The following is a 21,110-nucleotide window of genomic DNA, read 5'->3' as shown; positions in this document are numbered from 1 at the left end:
AAGAAAAAAAAAAATTAAAATTTTATGTAAGCCTGAATTAATAATTTATATTATTTAAAAATGGCGCCACGTTTTATAACGGCCGCAAGATTAAAAAAATTCCCCTCGCGATTTTTTTTTATATCACAATATCTGCATATATATATATATATAATCTATTTATATTTTGTTTGATTATTATTATTATTATAATACAATTTACAATTTACAATATATATCCATCTTCTTTTTATGTACATAAATTTACATATTGAAAGTATCGCAGATACTAAAAAAAAAAAAAAAAAAAAAAAAAAAAAAATTATTTTATTTGGTTCAGTGATAAGACGTTCATTTCAAATAAATATATTTTAATAATATTTTTTAATTTTAAACAAGAAAAACAATTTTTTTTTTTTTTTTTATAAACGTCACAAACTGTACAAAAAAAAATTTATCTTAATACATTAACCATATTTATATTTACTATTATTATTATTATTATTTTACATATAATTTTTTCTCAAACAAATTTACAATATATATATATATATATATATATATATATATATATATATATATATATATATATATATATATATATAGAAATTTCATTACAACCGTACATATATATATTTTTTTTTTCTTAACGAATCATCATTTTAAATACTACTTTTCCGCCATTTTCTTTTCTATTTATTTGTTAACAATTATTTTTTTCCATTTTTTTAAAAATAAAAACCAACCATTAAAAGTACGTACTATTTTTACAATTAATATAATTTCACGTCACCCTATGTTGCCAATTCATTGCAACAACAATTTGAAGGAAAAACAATTATGTACATAAAAATTATTTTTTATGTAAATAAGTTAATAAGTGTCAATGTGTGCTAATGGTTATACAGTCACAACACACGAGAACATTCTTATCGAAAAGGACGGTTCCTTGGTCATCACCCAAAGCGTGTAACAAAATGCAAAAAAAAAAAAAAAAAAAAAAAAAAAACTCTTCAGTTAAATTAATTTAAATATTTTTTACATTTCTTCGACAAACAATGGCAGGATATTTTTTCATCTTCGAACGGAAATTTATAATCGTACGTTAATTCCTCCATGATGTTTATCTTCCGCAGTGCAAATATAACGATGTGTTTCTTACCCAAAATATCGACGACCCGCGAATAACAATTCGGCTGTGAAAAAGAGCAATGACAAAAAAAAAAGGGAAAAATTATTATTATTATTATTTTTTTTTTTTTTCCAGGATGACGTCATTAATAAAACCAATTCGTTTACCTCGCAAGAATGATTGATAAATCTCGCCGCGTTTCCTTTCATTGTAGCATCCACGACGAAATGATCGTCGATTCTAAACATGTAACAACCGATTCCTTTTTCCGTGTAATATTTTTCTCTCTTATCACTCAAATTCGCTCTTATCACTTCTCCCGCGTACTCGATGACCATTTCTCCAGCTTCGATTTCTCTCAAGCAAAACAATCCGCGGCCGTGTATTTGCGACCTGTAAACCCCCACGTAAAGTTTCGACGTTTCTTTCAGGTTTCGATATTTCATCGCCATGGGTAAGTTATTCGCTCTCCTGAAATTCAAATAATTTTTTTAAAAATAAAATTATCATTTCTCAAAAATTAAATTAACGAAAATGACATTTTATAATTACCTGATCGAACACAAAGTTTCTTCGGCCGACTCGGTTAGTTTGGGTAATTTTCTATGTTTCGACGCCAACCAGGCAAACATGTCGTATTCTTTTCGATTGGTGAATTTTTCCGTTCTCGCACATCCCGAAGGATTTTCTTTCACTTCGTCTTCTGAATCTCTTCGCGAGTCATCCCTCGTAAAATATTTGAATTTATAATTGACGCAATTTTCAACTCCTTTAAGTTGTTCGAGACAATGTTGAAGACCGTGATTTTGCATTCCTAGTATTTCGTAGTCTTTTTTAGTCAGAGGCAACGATGGGATTTTTAACATGGCTCTCATTTCTTGAACCGAGTCGCAAATGTTCGCCCAGAGTTCCGCCATCGAAGACGATGATTTTTTGAATCCGTCGTCGGAAATGACGTCGAATATTAATTTCGGACCTTTTTCTTCGATCGATTTCTTCGAAAAGGAAATATTCTCGTCGGCCACGACTTCAGACGCGTCCTTATCCGGTGGTGACTCAAATTTATCATTTATTCCAAGACTTTTCGAATCGAACGAGTTTTGATCGAGAAAATTTATTTTCCTTTTTATTTTATAATTTTCCTCTTGTTTTAAAAATAAATTTTCACCGTCTTTCGAATGACCTTTGGGAGAAGATTTTACATTATTATTTTTAGGACTTATGTTGATTTTTTGGCAATTCTCTTGCAAAGGCAAAACGTGATTGGTATTGTTGTCTTGTTTCGGGTATTCGTCTTTCACGGGCCTTGAATCTTCGTGCATCGAAATTTCGATATTTTTCGAATCTGGCACAGTCGAACCATCCTCCTTTTCTTGCATTTCAAAATTCGATGGAGGTAAATTTTGAAAAATTTTCACTCCGGCACAAGGCGATTTTTCAGTTTCTTCAGAAGTCGATATTAAAGAAGATTCACGCCTCGGGCAGCTCTCTTCAGTTTTCGTACAAGATGTAATTTTTTCATTTTTTATTTTGAAATTTTTCACAGAAGGTATTGGCTCATTCGCCGCTAAAGGTTTTGCAGGTAGAATAATTTTTTCGGATTTCAACGATGCAGGTGATTGAATTTCTGCTTTTGTTACTAATAATTCAGACGATGCACTTTTCGGTATTTTCAAATTATTTGTTGACTTCACTTCCGTTTTGCAAGAAGGATTTACCAATTCCGTAGAAAGACTTGAAGATTTATGAAAGTTATTTTGATTTTGCATAACCTTCTGCTGTGTCGAAATACAAGTATTTAAATTAATTGATTTATTGGAGGAATTCAAATTGTACGATTGCGATGAGGATTTATCGCAAATATTATTTTTAGTCTTATTCTGAACTTGAGCACTTTTCAAAAGTGTTTCATTTGCTTCTGATCTGAAATTGTTAATGTAATCAACCAAAGCTCGAGATCTTGATTGTATTTGCGATTGGGGATTGGATTTTAATGGTATAGCAGGTTTTTCAGGAATTTTCACTGGGAGTTTTGTCATTTGTGAACTGGAAAATCCGTTCAATTGTTGAGGTTTGATTGTCGGGACAGATTTTGATGTGACAACAGGATTTACAATTGTTGGAGTAGAGGCAGGAGTTTTTTGCAAAACCTGCGGCACCGTAGAATTAACTACGTTATTATTTAAACCGTTTGAAACTTTTCCCAAAATAATTGGCGGACAAACGGGTTGCAGGCAACGAAACGAATTATTTTGAATAGGTAATGTTTTCGGATCAAAATTTAGAATTTGTGCGGTGGGTATGGAAGGATTGAATATTTGACTAGGTTGTACCGTTTGATTCGAACTTCCCAATTGGATGGGAGTTTGATTTTGTATAAAAGTAGGCTGGGTTTGAACGCATAGTAAATCATTACTGGGAAACAATCGATTGGCACCGGCATGATTGGAATTAACTAAAATGTAATTCGATGGCACGTTCACTATTTGCTCCATTTCACTTGCTTGAAATATTTGCGTTGAAGTTTGCGAAAACGTTGTACCCAAAACGTTCGAAACAAACTGATTGGTTTGCATTACGGTATTGCTGACAATGGTTTCCATGTTGTAAAAAACTGGAGCGTTGCGACTCGTTAAAAACATGCCTCCGGTTCGTGGATCTTGAAAAACGTTGTAAGAATCAGTTGATCCGACCATGAGTTGTTCATTGGAGAGTATAACAGGACTATTTTGCGAAGACAACACGGGACCTTGTATATTTGGTTGCTGTTGAATAATAAAACCCGGAAAATTATTTTGTACGTTTTGCGTATTCAAACATAATCCTCCCAAAACCTGAGATTCAGAAGGAGAAGGCACATGAAAATTTCCTGATATAACTCCTCCGGGAGTAGAAATCAATTGAGTTTTATTTAAAAAATGTTGAGATTCGATTCCTGCGAGGTATCCCAAAGTAGGAGTGGAATCGATGTAAGCCGTTGACATTAAATTCGAGCCGGTAACATCTTGAACGATCAATGCAGGGGCAGCAGCAGCTGATTGCTGTTGAAGTAAAATCTGTTGAACTTGTTGTTTATTGTTTACAGGTGAGTTTTTCTTCGTTGCAGTTGGTACCTTTCTTCTGGTGTAAGTTTTTTTAACTTTTTCTTTTTTGACTTCGGGTTTTTCAAAATTAATTGGATTTAAATGACTAGATATTTGTAATGAATCGTTAGCTAAATGTGAATTGTACGAAATGTTTTTTTTCGAATGTTCTTTGTTTGTTGTTTTGGCTGGAATCGCAAGTGCATTGATGTTATCGGATTTCTGTTTTAAAGAAATATTATTAAAATGTCTTTTAGGACTTTCTTCATCGCTCATTTCTGCCTCGCTTGATGATAGTATAAAATCACTAGTACAAGATTCCAAATGTCTTTGGTAACTTATTTTAGTGCGATAAGTACATCGGCACTTTCCGCATTTCACAGGCTCTTCTTCAACTTTAGCTACAAGCGGATAAACAGAGCCATCACTTAAATTGCAATTTTTAAAAGTTTCTTCTTCGCATTCTGAATCTACTCCTCCGTCGCACTGAACTATTTTATAATTTAAATCAAAAACATTTATTAAATCTCTCTTTCTCACCATTACCTTATTAAAATTTTGAATTTCTTTCAAACTGTACTTTTTACAATTTTGAATTTCAGAATCACTAACATCACTATTGCAATCCTCTACGCCATCCACTTGAGGTAAAATAAATGAATTCGAATCGGTATTTCCTTTGGAAAAAGAAACAGAAGACTTATTTGAATGATGTGAATTTTCCGAAGTTGAAAAATTTTGAAATTCAGGTACATTTGAACTTTTTATTGAATATAAAGGATCTAATATTTGAGAAGATGAATCTACGAGTTTTGAAGTAACACTTTCTTCGGTCATCCTTTGAGGAGATTCTCCAGCTTCGCTTCCGCTACTTGAAGAATCGACTCCGCCATCCACTTGAAGAAGTCTGGGTTGAAGACGCGTTTGCCACGCTAAAAACTTATTTTCTTTTCCTTCTTCTTGTATCGACCGCTTATTGTCTTCCAAACGTGATTTTAAATCCTTCATCGAACCGATGGCTCCAGTGGTGATGGAGACTAAACCGTCTGTAAATTTTAATTCTTGAAGCATGTTACCCCTTTCTTGAGGTTCTAAAAGGTTAACCGTGACGTGACATTTCGAATGTTTTTTCCACTTGTTATTAAAATTTTCACATTTGTAATTTCTATTTAAATTCGTAGATTTTTGATAAGTTTTTAATGTTGTAGATTTTTTGGAAGGAAGTAATAACGAGTCATCCGTTCTATTTCTTTTTACGTTACGTGATTTTGAAACTAATGAAGTTTCGCCGATAACCTCCAGTTTACAATCTATTGATTCCGTCCATATTGATTCATTTTGAATATTTTCATTTTTTTTGTGAATTTTATTTAAGGAATTAAATAAATTATCATCTCCTTCGTATAATTCTTCCGAATTCTCTTTAGAATTATATTCATAATTTTTAATGTCCATAAATATGTCCTGCATTGAAATGCCATCCAGGATATCATGAGGAAGATCTTTAAAAATGGCTTCTTCAACATCCGGCGGTAATAAATCTGCCGTATTTTGATTGTCCGACAAACAGTTTTCATCATCTTTGAAATCATATTGGTCTAATATTTTACGAACTACTTTTTGATTCTTTTTATCTTTTTTAGGCGAATTAGAATCCGAAATTTTTATTTTATCACACTTGGCTTTGAGTTCAACTAATTTACGTTTTTCACCAAGTTGATTTTCCACCAATTTCTCATTGATTTCTAAAAATGAATTATTTTCTTGAAAATATTTTAATTGTTTTAATTTTAATTCGACAAGTTCCGGGTCTTTCGAATGATCTACCGTTAAGTTAATTCCCGTGTCCACACCTTGAGTATTTTCTGCTTCCACGAGGCGGACGCTAAAATGATATCGAACGATTCGCCAAGGCTCGAAGCAAGACCAAAATAATCGGGTACAACTAAATTGATCCGGAATAATGGATTTCGTTTCATCTGATAATTTACCAGCAAATTTTCCCAAGTTATTAACGTGAAGTGAACCAACAACAAAGCGTATTTGGCAGCTATCAGCAGTTTTCATTTTTCTTTTGTCTAATTCGACGTAAACCGGTCTACGAATTTCAAATTCTTTTTCGTTTTGCACTAATTTATTATTTACATCCTTTAAATGTGCAAGACAATACATTGTTTTGTCATCCATAAAAGCACAACCCAGTTTTTTCGCACAACTAAAGTGATATGTCTCTTGACAGCTCCGTGCACAACAACCTATACTGGCACCCTTTAAATTGCATTCTGGACATTTTATAGACCGGCTTCTGCTGATAGCACTGTGAACATTTTGAAGAGATCCATCAATTTCTTCAAAAACTTCTCCGGACCATAAAGCACAATTACAATGAACCCATTCATTTTGACCACAATACAATAGTCTTCCAGTATGTCCGGGAAGTCCATCGCCTACAACCTTACACATCACGCAAATCCTTGTATCTTGTACGGTGTAGTCACTATAAAAGTAATCCAATGGTTGATCGTATAACTTATATTTGGGAATTTTACATTCTTCCTCGGGAATAATTTTTTTCGGAGTGCTTTTAACAGGAGTAGATTCAGCAGATTTTATGCTAGACACTTTTTGAGAACTATTTTGAACTTTAGAAAATTTGGGATCGAACCAAGGAAAAATTTCTCTGATTGTTTGATGATACAGATCCATGAGTTCAGTTGAGTGAGAGGTGGCAATCATTCTCTCCATATCCTGATGAAATTGATGAAGTGACGAGTACTCAGAAGTCGTAACTTTTTTCTTGATTGACATTAAATTCGGAGAAAAAGGTTTACTTCGACTATTATAACTTTCCACGTCTAAAAAACAAACGCATTCTCGTGTTCCTTCTAAAAGATTAACTGAAATATCACCGTTTGCTTTATTTGTTTCTAACGAAGACAGCTGAAAACAATTTTGATCATAAATTGATGATCTATCCTTTGCACTGTTGCCAGCATCAGAATCAAGAGTGTTCCCCGAATTTGAAGAATTAACTTTATTGTACTCGAAAGGAGAAATTTTCCTATTAACCGACTGAGAATTATCGGAAAATTTTTGATTAGCAATTAAGTTTTTTACTCTTTCTGAATTTTCTTGTAATTTCTCATCGTCAAAAATGTCTTTAACTGATTTATCTTTCGTCGTCGATTCTGTGATGTTTTCAGTTTCTGTATCACAATTTTTCATAATTTTCAACGTTAACTTTAAAGATTCCGTCGGATGATTTATAACTTCTATACTAGTTTTTCTTTCCGATAAAATAGCTGGTTGGTATTTTTCAATCATTTCTTTCTCTTCGTGAATTTTTTTCTTTTCATTTATTTCTTTTTCAGAATTAGATATTTCCTCCAACTCAACATCTAACATTTTTGAAGTTCTATTTAGGACATCTAAATCAAAGGCTCTGGAAGTATATTCTACAGGTCGACATGTGCACTGTTTTCGAGGGCTCCATTTTAGCATCGTACACGCTTTGCGATTTTTACTTAATGCTTTTAACACTCCTAAATAGCCACTTTTTAATTCTGCTTCCACGGCTATCCACCAAGGTGCCGGAGGCATTACACAACACATGCGACAAACATATTCTACTGATTCTGGTAAAAAACTTAACACTTGATATTTTTCATCTGATAGACCCTCACATTTGGCGTGAACCCAACACTTGCATTGTCCACACTCCATCATTTTGCTATCATAATCATCGTCGTTGTAACACCTTTGGCAAAGTGGACAAAAATTTCCTTTTTGTCGCAAGACGAAGCAAGCTCTACACAAAGGAAGATTTCCTACAAATACTGATACATCAACTCCATTACAACTTTTACATCGCAGGCAAATAGAACACACCTGTAAAATTATTAAACTTATTAATTGAAATGTTTTGTAAACTTGATACTCTAATACTATTATAAATCAGTTCATCTTTTTTTATATACCCATGGACGATCGGGTGAATGCAGTAACCTTCCTCCAACTCTATCTACACATTCTATGTGGTACGAGTTATCACATTTTACACATTTTAGTTGTTGGCCGGAAGTTTTTCCACAAGTGAAACATACCGTGCAACGCGGGCAAACCCAATCGAATTTCCATGTATTATTTTGAAGTTTAAGTTGAGCTTCATCAATACAGAATTCATGATATGGTTCACAACATGAAGCACAATGAATCAACTAAGAAAAAAAATAATTAGTAATGCAAAAATAATTTTAAAAAAATAAAAAATTCCAACACTAAGCAAAACTAGCTTTTTTAAATTCTTTAGTTTAAGAATATTTTTTTTGAAAGTAATTTTTATTTCAAAATTATATTCCTTACCTTTTCCTGTCCTGAGCTACCACAAAGAAAACATAACGCGCGTACACTAAAGTCTTCAGACCCAATCAAACAAAATCCAGTTTCACAAATTTCATCGGGATCATAACTTTCCCAAAAATCCATAGAAACGGGATTTTCAATTTTAATATTTGTCTTCTTTTTTGACTTCACTCCGTTATTTAACCGACTAACTTGAACCTCCTTTAAATTACATGTTGTTTCTTTAAAAGTATTTAATTTTTTTTCTTTTCCTTCTTCTTTTGAATCGACTACATTTTCACTAAAAAATTCAACTTCCTGACATTCGACTCCATTGCTCTCTGGTGATGGACTGGTGGTGCATTTGTTACAATCTTCTGAACTTTCATTTGTTTTTTTCTTTTTCGAACCTAAGTCTGTGGGAAAAGTAGCTAATGGCTGACCCAAAGCTACAGAAGCACTTCGACATACATGTTTCACTCTTGGCCCTTTTAAAACAATCGATTGCCTATTTTTATCATTTACACTTTTAATTTTTTCATTTTGTCCCAAAAAAATATTCGACTGAACAGTATTTTCACCATTTTTCGTTCTTTTTCTTAAAACTTTTTTATTTAAAATATTCGACTCGGAAATATTTGACCAAGGAAGATCTATAATATTGTTTTTGTTAACAGCTCTTATTTCTTGACTATTATTTTCATTAAACCTAAAACAGTGAAAAAATAATAAAAAAACATTGTTTTTGTATTTTGAAAAGGCATTAATAAAATCATTTTCAAGAAAAAAAAAAAAAAAAAAAAAAAATTAAAAAATGATAACAAAATAAAATATTACCAAACCTCAAATACTCATAACTAATCAATGCGTAAGAAATTCAATTTCAGATACAGGAACAAACTGCTTAGGACTTTTAGGAAAGGTACTAATTTGAGAGATTAATAAGGCATTGTAATTCAATCCAAACACCTAATAACATATCACCAATTAATACAAAAAATAAATATATAAAAATAAATGTTTGAAAACAATATGATTTTACGAAAGTATGAAACGAATCTATTACGAATTTATTACATAAAATGTAATAATTCTATGTACTACTTTTTGAAATTTTTTATACAACTACAAAATTGTTTTAGGTGAACAGTACTAAATAATTTCATTTAAAGTGCAATATTAGTACTTACCACTTAAAATGTTTCATATTTTTAGCACTAAATCTGAATTTGCTAGATGATGTATCACTTGAGGTAGGGCCATAATCCAAACTGAGATTAATTTGCATATTTACTGGTAACACTTTTAATAAATTTTGTTTTAATTTATTTGGCATTTTAAAATTTTTTAAACACAATTTCAACCAACACGCCTGGCACTTTGTACTGTATGACGATTCAATAACATTAAAATGTTGAGCTTTCATAATATTAACTATTTCACACAGACCGTTCCCTTTTAAACACTGTAATTTAAAATCTTTCTTGCTTTCCAACGATTTAATTATTTTCCATATAAATTTTTGACAGTTCTCACAACAAAATATTCCAAATTCCTTAGGTTTTTCAACAAATTTACAAAATATAACAATCCCACATACAGCACATTCCTTATTACCAGGAGTTGATTGCATTAAGTTAATTTTTAACTGGGTATTTGAACATAGGCTGGATAAATTTGGTGATGAAAATGGACCTTCTAATACACTAGTTTGAGTTTTATCCTTGTCTAACTGCAACCTTGCTTCCCTTAATATAAATTTACTAGAACTAGAATTTGAAGATTCTGATAAGTTTAAATTTTCTGATGATTTATTTTCCCAGTGAAGTTTTCTAGTTTCAAATTTTTTCCTAGATTCTTCCAAGAGGTTTTGTTTATTATTAACAGTTGCATTTAAGCATGATTGAGAATTTAAGTATTTCTTTTTGATGATATTATCTTCAAAAAATCTTTTATTTGGTTTTATTACTCTTGACGAATGAGTACTTCTACTGGGAAGTATAAATTTTTTGTCTGCAGGAAGATTCTTATTGATTTCCAAAAGATTAGTCATTTTGGCTTTGTTTAACAATTTTTTAGCTGCTTGGCTTTGCAAACTACGATTAGCAATAGGGCTGCATTGTAATTTATTTTTATTGAATTTAAACCTAGGTGCTCTTAGTTTCTTAATTTTACTCGATGTTTTTTCTAGTTTGCTAGAAATCCTTACTTTTTTATTTATTTTGTGTACCTTATTATTTTCTACAACGTTTACATTAAGAGTTCTGGAAGGCTCATTATCACTATTGTCATGTGAAAATGGGAAATCAAATGGAAGACCACCACCATCAAAAGAAACAATAGTTTTGCTTTCTTTTTCACAGTTATTGTCAGGTAAAAGTTTATGTTTAGTAAAACTTGAAACTGAGAATAATTCACTTTGAAAACTATCCCAAAAATTTATGTCAATTCCCTGTTTTTTGTGTGCTACTTCTGCTTCCTTTTGTTGTAATCTTGCTTCTGCCATGGCTTCATCAATTTCATTCGATGAAAACCCGTAAAAAGGACCTGGCGTAATCTAAAAAAAAAATGTTGTCAATTACGTACAAAAAATAAAATAACAGCGAATTTAAAAGTGACAGTTTCCAAGTTAATTAAACCAGACACAGGATCGGCCTTGAACGAAAACAAAAGTGAGATGTATCGCGTCATTTTAGTTAACTATTTATAAACATAAACGTTTACAAAAAATTTATTATCCCAAAGATGGTAAATTACACTTCATTAAAAAAGTAAACAAATTTACTTTGACTTCATTCAAAACAAACGCTTAAATATGGAGGAAAACAGTATTACCGTTTCGTTGTCGCCAAATGTTTCGTTAAACATAGACAGCCCTAAATATATGTTTTTAGCAGCAGTGCTTGAATCATTATCCTCAGGAAGAGAACAACTAGATAAATTCACTCTTTTTCTATTTCCTATTTTTGTAGGTTTACCAGGAAATTTTGATCTTCCCATTTTAATTTCAACGATTCCCCTGTCCGCTAAAGAACGATCAGTCGCCATTTTGGCTACAACTGACGTAAGACCGCTTTAACCGGATATACGTGAATTTATATAAACAAAAACTCTTGAGATTCTTTGTCTAACTGACTGACGAAAAAATTTTCTTTTTTATATATGACATGTTCCATCAAATTATGAAATAAATGAAAATAAGTAACAATAATTAATTGTTTTAAAATATTTTTTAATTTTATTAAATATTAGTTGCTATTGAATGTATTTTTTCTTTAATTTTACTGCTTTTAATTACATTTAAGAGTCAAAATTGATTTAAAACAACATTATGAATTAAAATTTTTAAGCTTGCATCACCATAAACTCAAATTTAAAAATTTTTCTCTTCACAAGTTAAACAACTTTAATATATTTTTTAAAAAAAAGCTAAAGTATAAGTTTTTTTATTTAAAAAAAATAATAATAATTTTAAAACAAAATTTTCCATTGTGTAAAAGGGGCACATTAATATTTTTTAAGAATTTCATACCATTACAAAGATACAATACATACATAAAGTTAGATCAATTATATTAAAATTTCTTATTAAAATTTCTTTTTAAAATATAACTTTACAAAATTATTTAACTGCACACCAAGCCGAGATAATCATCCATTAAAGTTCCAATGGCAAACTGAAAAAAAAAAAAATCATAATTTATCTTACCCAACATTAAATATCTAAAACAAATATAATTATGACAAAAATTACAAAAACCACTTACAATACCAGAAGCATCAACTCTAGTCCCTACAATCTTTAGTCTAATTTCATCATCAGCCTGAATGACAACATCTTCATCTTTTGATTTGTAACAGGGTGGATTGAAATTTGGGCAAAACTGCATATCTGCTGGAATAGACTGTAAAAAGGATTTAAGTAAAATATATTTATAAAAAACTTTTTTTTATCAAATAAGAAAATTTTTTCTTACATGGTGAGAAATAAAACATGAAAGAGGTCCTATTTCGGCAAACATTCCTACTTTATTTACTTGTGTAACTACTGCATCTAAGACTTCACCTTTGAAAGGTCTAAAAACAATAGCTCTGTATTTTACTGGATAAACAACAAAACCCTGTCCCGGTAAAATTAAACCTGCACCTATATTGTCAATCAAAGTAACCGCAATAACAAATCCATATTTTCCCGTACAGGTTCCTTCAACTTCAGCGTATAATTTCTGTTTAACGGTTTCTAATAACTGAGGTCCAAAATACCTAGGATGGAGCAAAATTTCGTGCTCCAGTGAAATCTGTAAAAAATAACTTTATATAATTAGAAATCGTATTAAATTAAGCTTAACTTTTAATTAATATTTGAATTTATAAGTAAAACATTTCACCGATACTAACGTGATAAAACATTATTAATTAAAAATTAATTCTATTAAAATTGATAAACAATAAAGTGGCAGAAGAGAAAGGCTGTGACACGTTTATTTTTTTGACATGTAAATAAAATTTTACTTTCATATTGAGTACCTGTTATTCTCATTTAAATAATGAGTTCAAAAGAAGATTTGCTTGATGTTTTGGATGAGCAAAAAAAAACAATTGAAAAATATAGCAATAAATTAAGAGGTAAAATTTTTACTTTCCGATACAATTTATATTTGTTTGGTTATATATGTCAAGTTTTTAAATGAATTATCAATTCTTCCAGATGTTGTAGCAGCACATAAAAGTTTATTAATTGAAAAAAAAGCTCTTGAAGACACTATCAGTATATTAAGTGCTTCTAAACAAAAAGAATCCAAAACTGAATTAATAGAGTTTGATGAAGAATCTAAAGAAAATGAGACTGCCTCTGACAAAAATGAAGAAGAAAAAAAAAATCAATTGAGTTCGCTATTAAGTTCAATCTCGAAATTGGTTGCTGAAAAATCTCATATGGAAGAAAGTTTTAAAACGAATCAAAAACAAATTTTAGAGGATAAAAAAGCTATTGAAGATAAGTGCAAAAGACTTGAAGAAAAAGTAAAAATATTGACAAAGCAAATTAAAAATGAAGAAAGCAAAACCCCTGGTGATTTCTTTTTTTTAAAAAAAGATTCCAAAAAGAATGCTAAAGGAGATAGTTTACAAAACAAAAAGCCATTTTCAAAAACTGATGTTTTATACAATTCCAACATTGATGACTTAATGTTGCAAATAAAAAATTATGAAAAAGAAATAAAAAATTTAAAAAGTGAGTTGGAAGCTAAAAGAATTGTTCAGGAATTATCAGAAAAAAAGGTGAAGGACTGTACTATTGATTTAAATAAATTACAAGAAGAAGTTAGAAATTTACAAATTGAGCATCAAGTTGCTCTTAAGGTTGAAAAAGAAAAATCAAAAAATATCGAAGACCATGCCAAAAAAACATCTGCTGCTCAAGAAGAAAGGGTAGTTAATTTAGAAACAAGATTAGCTGAACTATCTGAAACAATTGGATCCTATGATAGACTAAGATTGCAAGACCAAGCTGAAATTCACAAGTTAAAAGAACACATAACACAAATGGATTTAACTTGCAAAGGAAATTCATTTCAAAGTCGAAAAGAACTACCTAATTCTGATGACTTTGATGATATCGTAGAAAATATAATAAATCTCAAAAAACATTTGCAAATTAAATCAATTCAATTAGGAAGAGAAGAAGATTTTCAAAAACTTTTTCCTGATACTTATGGTAATGAAACTTCTCATACTTCATGCAAAGAAGAATTAAACAAAATAAAAGCTGAATATGATTTATTAAAAAACACAACACAACTAAACAAAGCCAATTTACATACTGAAAAAGAAGTTACAGTTTATCAAAACCAAATAAAAAATCTTCAAGAAAAAGTTAAAAATTTAAGTGAAAAAAATGAAATTATGGAAAATGAGTGGAAATTGCAAGTTGATCAGCTTAAAAAAACGATGAAAAATGAAAAAGAAAGATTTAAAGACACATTATCAGCCTCCGAGTTAGATTTTCGAGGAAGAGTATGGTTACTAGAAGAACAACTTCAAAAGCAACGTGAAAGATCTTTAGCTTTACTAGAAGAAAAGGAACAAGAAATACAATCTCTTCAAAACACATTTCAGATGTTATTACCAGGCAATTTGCAGAACTCTAATAATTCTTTCTCGGAAACCAAAATTCTACCTAGTCAAATAATAGATGGACCACACATAGTTCATTACACGAATGAATTAGCTAGGAAAGACATTGAAATAACTAATTTGAGAAAAAGTAAAAATCAAATGGAAATTCAAAATAGAGATTTGCAAAAAGAGATAATTTCAATAAGTGAAAAACACAAAGAAGAATTACAAATACTAAATGCTGAGATATCAAGGTAAAGAAAATTAATTAGGTTAACATTTGTTCTTGTTTGCCTTAACAATGACACTACATTTTTGTTTTTTTTTTTTTTTTTAGGTTAAAAAGATACCAAAGCAGAGAAGGTGCCAATTTGGAATATTTAAAAAATGTCGTCTATAGTTTTTTACTGTCTAGTGATCCAAAATCAAAGAGACACATGTGTAATGCAATCGCTGCAGTATTAAAATTTAGTGATTCAGAATTACAAAAAGTTATTGATCACAGCAAAAATAAATGGTGGACTAAATCAAATTATGCCTTACAATAAAATATCAAGAGAAAAAAAAATTTTTTATAAAATAAATGAAAACTTACCAATTGATTAATTTATTCCAATAAAATTTATATCTATGCTGTGCCTTAAAATGAAACTGTTGAAACGAGTTTTGCATTAATGTAAAATTTAACGTTTAAACATATGCTAGGGAAGACATGTTTACTGTTTAAATATTATATTTTTATGATTTATAACATTTAATCAAGTTTAAAAATGTATTATATGTAAAATAAATAATAGGAATAACAAGTATTAAAAAATAAAAAAAATAAAATTATTAAACAATTTATTTTATTTTTATATAACTGTATAGTCTTTAAAGTACAAAACAATATTAGGCAAAAAAAAATAAATACTGACTGTTCATTTTTAAATATATATGTGTACTGTCTATAATTTATTTTATTTACTGTATCATTTTTAATAAAACCTATTGACTTGAACTAAATTTTGTAAAAACGTATCAAAATATTTTTGTTTTTTTCATTCAATGAAATCCAGCGACGGGATATTTCGTTAAGTGTTCTTTTAAAACCAAAGGAAATGCCGCCAAACATTTATATCTGCTACCCATTTTATCGTCGTCGGTTAACATATTATATGCGGAGACTAATATTTTTTCATCTTGTTCATTTTTACAAGATTTTAACAACATTTTCAGTCTTAAATTCATTCCCATATTATTTAAAAATTTTCCTTGTTCAATGGGACCCGATATGAACATTTTATCTTTCATAATTTCTGTTAGATAATTAAAATTAACATCGGCCGTCAAGTCTGATAAACCGGGATTGGTTAGCGGATCCACGAGTTGGTGATTTTTAAAAGCCTAAAAATTAAATGAGAAAAAAATATTTTTAACCGTAAATTAATGACGACAAAATCTTTTTATCATTTAAACATCAATAAATTTCTTATTTTACGACGAAATTTCTTATTCTATTCATTTAACTTTGATAAAAAAAAAAAAAAAAAAAGGAAAATTTTAGAAAACGAGTAAGTGGGAAATTTTTTTTTTTTTTTTTTTTTGTACTTTAAATGACTGGTTTAGAGTAAATAAACAATTAAATTTGTCTCTGCGTGTAATTTATATTTAAAAAAAAATATTAATTGTTACTTTGAACCATTACTCAAACATATTGTTTTTGTTCAACAACAAGGCCTTGATATATGGCCTTGAATCAAGTTTTGCTCTAACAAAAGCTGATATTTAAAATATTATTAAATCATGTTCAGTTTACCAAAAAAAAATTTTCTAAGATTAACATACATTTTTTTTTTTTTTTTAAACTCGAGATTAAAAATATCAAACTATTGCAACTTGCTTTGTTACTTTTGAAATTCACTTTTTTCAAAATAAAATCTACGTTTAATCGTTAAATAAAAACATGAAAAAGTTAATATTAATAATAATAATAATAATACAGGTTAGCCAGAGAATGGTACTAGAATTACACCCTTAAGTCTGATAAATGAAAGCCTTAAACTTGTAAATGAAAATCTGTCAGTATTGACGAAAAAAAAGGTTGAAACACAGGAATTTGAAAATTTTTCAAATCATCAAAGCAAGGAAGCCATGCTCATAACCATTGAGAAGGTATTCAAAGAGAATTATTAGAACTTTAAGACAATTTAATCAATTTCAATGTTGTTGTTGTTGTATCATTAGGTTTTTACTTACCCTAAAAGTATCCTGTTTTTCTCCGAAGTGACCATAATCGATAAACAATGAAAATCCACCAAACTCTTCCAATCTTTGTGCGATTTCCTGAGCCACGAGTCCTGCTTCGTGAGAAATTTCCACATGATCTCTTTTTTCATCTTTTGCTATCAGTAACTTGGACATGACTGTTTCTTTAGGAGAAATAACATAATTAAATTTATTCGTGCCATTTTCATTCATTGTTGAATCTATCAACACTTCTCTCCATCCACTTGAAGTTTTCTGAAAAGGGAAAAAAAAAGAAAAAAAACAATTTACAATGCACTCATTTTCTGATCTTTAATTTTTTTAAAAGCAGTTGTTGGTATTTACCTGAAATTTATGAATTGGTAATGCATCGAAAAATTCGTGGGCTAAAATCACGCTGAAACCTTTGGGAACTTTTTCTAACTTATCATACCAATAAATAGGAACTTTGTAGAGGGACGAACATGTTTTGTAATGAGAATTGCTTTTATCTTCAAAAGAAACGACTCCAATATTGATGACGTCACTGGACAAAGTGGTTGCTTGAAGAGAGGCCAAACCTGGACTTATTTCCACCAAGTGTACACTAAGGTCGTCTGTTGCTTTAAAAGTATTTAGAGTTTTTAACACATCTTTCATTAGTGTTCCCTTTCCCGGTCCTAATTCAATAATTTGCCAAGGTTTCGGAGATCCAATTTTACGAAATTCGTGAAATATCCAAGTTCCTATAATCTAAAACAAAAAATTATGTACATTTTTTCCTGTTTGCAAAAAAGGTTGGCAGGACTGTTGTTGCAAATTTAAAAAAAAAATTACCTCTCCGAACATTTGCGATATTTCCGGTGACGTAATAAAATCACCCTTTTCTCCAATCATATCTTTTTGCATGTAGTATCCCAAACTTGGATTTGCCAAACATTGTCTCATGTAATCTGCAACCGTTATCGGTCCGTTTGCGGTGATTTTCAAATGAAGAGCTTTAGAAAAAGATAATAAATCATTGTTTGGTTTTTTAACTACTTTATAATTTCCATCCGGCCTGGAAACTTTAACGTAGCTTCCGTATTTTCTTAAAATTCTGCACTGAAACCACTGTAATTGCCACTTCATTTTCAACTAATCGAGATGAGCGTGAGTCTGTGTAAAAACGAATAAATTTGTTTTAGTTTTGACAATGAGCAAGCACACTATAAAAAGGCACAAAATATGTTATAATTTTCAGTTTTTGAATTTTAAATAAATTTTTAAAAATTAATATATATATATGTATGTATGTATACATATTGTAAAGGCACTGTAATTATCACACTTTAATAAATAAGGCAAAAAAAAATAAAGATTGAGATCACATTTTAAACTATTTCCGGTGGCGAAACTTCAACCATTGTTTTTTCCATATCATCACAATTAACATCCATTTGATTGGGTATAGTAATTTGATTACATTTACTCTCAACCGGTCTGCACGTCATGGGTTTCAACGGAGTGTAAATCCCTATTTGATGAGATGTGTTTGGTGAATTGGCAGACGTGTCAGGTGTGACCGCGCGATTAGCCTGAGACTGACTCTGTCTAAATTTGGTACTGTACTTGTAAAAATCTGACATTTCAAAGGGCTTCGTCACTTCTCTGTAGGGTTGCCATTTTCCTGCTTGAACAACCGTGTGATTTTGCGGGGATTCAAAAGGAACGACGGTATCGAACGATATTTCATTTTGCGTAATTGCATGCGGGGGGTGACGAGTACCGACATGCATAGGAGATGACGATTTAAAATTAACTTGTTCCGCATTAGAAGATGCAAGGCGATTTTTTGCTGCCTGATATTGTAAATTATTGATTTTTTCACCGGTTGAATTCTTGGTTACGTGATAATAAGGCTGAGTCGGAGTTTGTGGTTTAGGTACGTACGATTCCTGAGGAACGGCGATTTGTCCGCTTTTAGGTTGACCTTGAAATTCCTCACTTAGCCAGGGTTTGGCGGGTCCATCGGGATTATCTTCCAAAATATTAGTGTATAAGTTATTATTGGCAACATGCATAATGTTATTGATTTCTTTAGCAGATTTTTCAAATTCACCATTATTCTTTAATTTTGAAGAGCCCAATGAATTTTGACGAGATAATGACAAGCCAACGTTGTTGCCATCTGCATGTGAAAAAAACCCACGTTCATTTGAAGTACTTGGATAAGACACATCCACCAATTTTGAGGCACTTTCATTTTGACAATTAAAATTTTCATTTATCGGTTTTTTAACATTAAGAGGATACTCTGAAATTTCATTATTGTGATTTTTAAAAAGCAACTCTTGCTTCTGATTGAGAGCTTCTAAGTCATCCATATAAGAACCGGAATTTTTTAATTTTTTACTATTACTTAACTGTAATTGATGCATATTATTTGAAATATTATCTATTTCAGAAGGAGAATATGTTGGAATGGGTTTAAAATTTTTAGGCATCATATTTGGTGTATTAAGAAGAGCTGGATGAGAAGTACTGAGTTGCACAAAGTTTGAATTATTACTATTATTATTATTATTACCAGTTTAATGGATTTGTCTGAAGTTCTTGCATTTGATACAACATTCTTGTTGTGGAAGGTAATCTACTTGTGGTCCTCAAAGGAGGAGATGGTGCTGAATCAAGTGAAGTTTCATACCATTCTTTTTCTTTAGGAAGGTGACCTTCATAGACTAAATCCTGAACACTCCAAGAATCTTTAGATTTCTGAGAGTTAGATTCTACACTTCCCAATGATTGTGTTCTGCTTAAATTAGGTTGATGGCTGTGATCAGGGTATGTTTGACTAGGAAGTAATGTACCTCCAGCTGACTGAGTATCCCATTGTCTTCGAACTAGACTTTTTTTTAAACCTTTCTTTTGATTGTTTAGATTCGTATTTAACTTACAGTTATCTATCATTTGTATATTAGCATGAGGCAATGAATTTGTGAGAAAATGATTGGGAAAAGATCCAGAGGTATTAAAAACTTGAAAGGATCCAGGTTTTAATTCTTCAGAGCTAGCATCGGTTCTTGGACTACTAGAACTTTGTGATGGAGCACTTGTCTTGAAAGATCTTTGCAAACTTCCCAAAAAATCGTTTTGCAATAATGAATCGTGGCCTTTAGCACAATCATCTAGAGAATATAAAGGTTTTGTTTTTCCAGGCCAAGATCCAAGATGATCAGTGGTAAAATAATTTACGCCATGCTCATTATTTTTTTTCCAAAGGAATTCTAAATTATCAACAGCTGTAGTGTTGGGCCTAGGTTTCTTTTTGATTTGTTGTGATTTAAATTGTTGAGATTTTCCTTGTTTTAATAAATTAAGTCTTGTTTCTAATTCCATTAACCTTCGTTGACTTTGCCTGTACATCAAGCGATGTTTTCTTCTAGCAGCTTTATTTGCTGAGGAGTCATTAGCAAGAGTTAAAGCAGCTTCGGCAATATTAATTTGAACTTTGCATTCTAATTCTAATGCTGTTAATGACTCATCATCAGCATCTTTGACGCTGTTAATAAGATTTTGCGGGAAAGAAAATGATGTACCGACCCTTCTACGAATTGGTGGCGGCGGTTCGCCTGGCTCAAGTGGGATTTCTGGTGGCATTATCCCAGTCAGATCAGCTTCTTGGAGGCATAACCTTTTTAATTCTTCATTTTTTTCTAAAATTTTCGCCTCTAAGGCTTCTTTTCGAGATTGAAGCGTCGCAACCATTTCTAAGTTGCCACGCTCACTTTCTAAGGAAATATCTCTTGGCAAAGAAAGTGAGCGTGTAACACTTTTGACTTTGGATGACAACTTTATTACTTACATTCAGCTTTTGATTTATTGTTTTCCAAACACTAAGAAATTCACTTATTAAAATTGACCATTGACCTCAATTATGGAACACGTAAGCAACATTTTCGTCACTAAACACTGTCCATGAAATAGTTTTCTTTAATTGTTACTCACGTTGTCTCATTAATGACGTCTTTAAACGGGGTAAAGGTTTCACACCTGAGAGATAAAGAAGAAAGAAATGAACCAAAAACACCCACACCCAAACAAATCGAATGCAAGAGAAACAAACTTTTGAACGTAAAAAAAAATTTTGAAGTTGGTAACAATGAACTACTCATTCAATTCTGATTGGTTCTTACTTAAATGCTAGAAGTGAGATGTTCTGTTTTAAAGACCTCTATCGCATTTGTAAATGC

General features: G+C 30.7%; 4 protein-coding genes across 4 annotated transcripts; 1 reads left to right on the top strand and 3 right to left on the bottom strand.

Annotated features, from left to right (window-relative positions):
* Positions 1-1,001: 1,001 nt before the first annotated feature.
* Positions 1,002-13,053, bottom strand: Phum_PHUM079870 (mixed-lineage leukemia protein, mll, putative; the record flags this gene model as incomplete). The annotated part of the gene is made up of 11 exons (XM_002423645.1): positions 1,002-1,175; positions 1,279-1,582; positions 1,664-8,082; positions 8,172-8,411; positions 8,557-9,244; positions 9,726-11,092; positions 11,371-11,608; positions 12,172-12,212; positions 12,303-12,440; positions 12,513-12,833; positions 13,048-13,053. 11 exons carry the CDS (start codon positions 13,051-13,053, stop codon positions 1,002-1,004), a joined length of 9,936 nt encoding a protein of 3,311 aa, XP_002423690.1.
* A 29-nt stretch (positions 13,054-13,082) lies between these two features.
* On the top strand, positions 13,083-15,200 carry Phum_PHUM079860 (DNA double-strand break repair Rad50 ATPase, putative; the record flags this gene model as incomplete). Its single annotated transcript, XM_002423644.1, has 3 exons — positions 13,083-13,161; positions 13,244-14,906; positions 14,990-15,200. The coding sequence occupies 3 exons, from the start codon at positions 13,083-13,085 to the stop codon at positions 15,198-15,200; spliced, it is 1,953 nt and encodes a 650-aa protein (XP_002423689.1).
* A 496-nt stretch (positions 15,201-15,696) lies between these two features.
* Positions 15,697-18,009, bottom strand: Phum_PHUM079850 (uncharacterized protein; the record flags this gene model as incomplete). Its single annotated transcript, XM_002423643.1, has 4 exons — positions 15,697-16,038; positions 16,891-17,154; positions 17,245-17,631; positions 17,716-18,009. 4 exons carry the CDS (start codon positions 18,007-18,009, stop codon positions 15,697-15,699), a joined length of 1,287 nt encoding a protein of 428 aa, XP_002423688.1.
* A 242-nt stretch (positions 18,010-18,251) lies between these two features.
* Positions 18,252-20,814, bottom strand: Phum_PHUM079840 (uncharacterized protein; the record flags this gene model as incomplete). Its single annotated transcript, XM_002423642.1, has 3 exons — positions 18,252-19,401; positions 19,487-20,717; positions 20,781-20,814. 3 exons carry the CDS (start codon positions 20,812-20,814, stop codon positions 18,252-18,254), a joined length of 2,415 nt encoding a protein of 804 aa, XP_002423687.1.
* Between the last annotated feature and the right edge of the window lie 296 nt (positions 20,815-21,110).

Source organism: Pediculus humanus, genomic scaffold (assembly GCF_000006295.1).
Source record: "Pediculus humanus corporis 1103172107430 genomic scaffold, whole genome shotgun sequence".
Classification (NCBI taxonomy): Eukaryota; Metazoa; Arthropoda; class Insecta; order Psocodea; family Pediculidae; genus Pediculus; species Pediculus humanus.
Note: the sequence above shows the minus strand (reverse complement) of the source record. Positions and strands in the feature narration are given on the sequence as shown.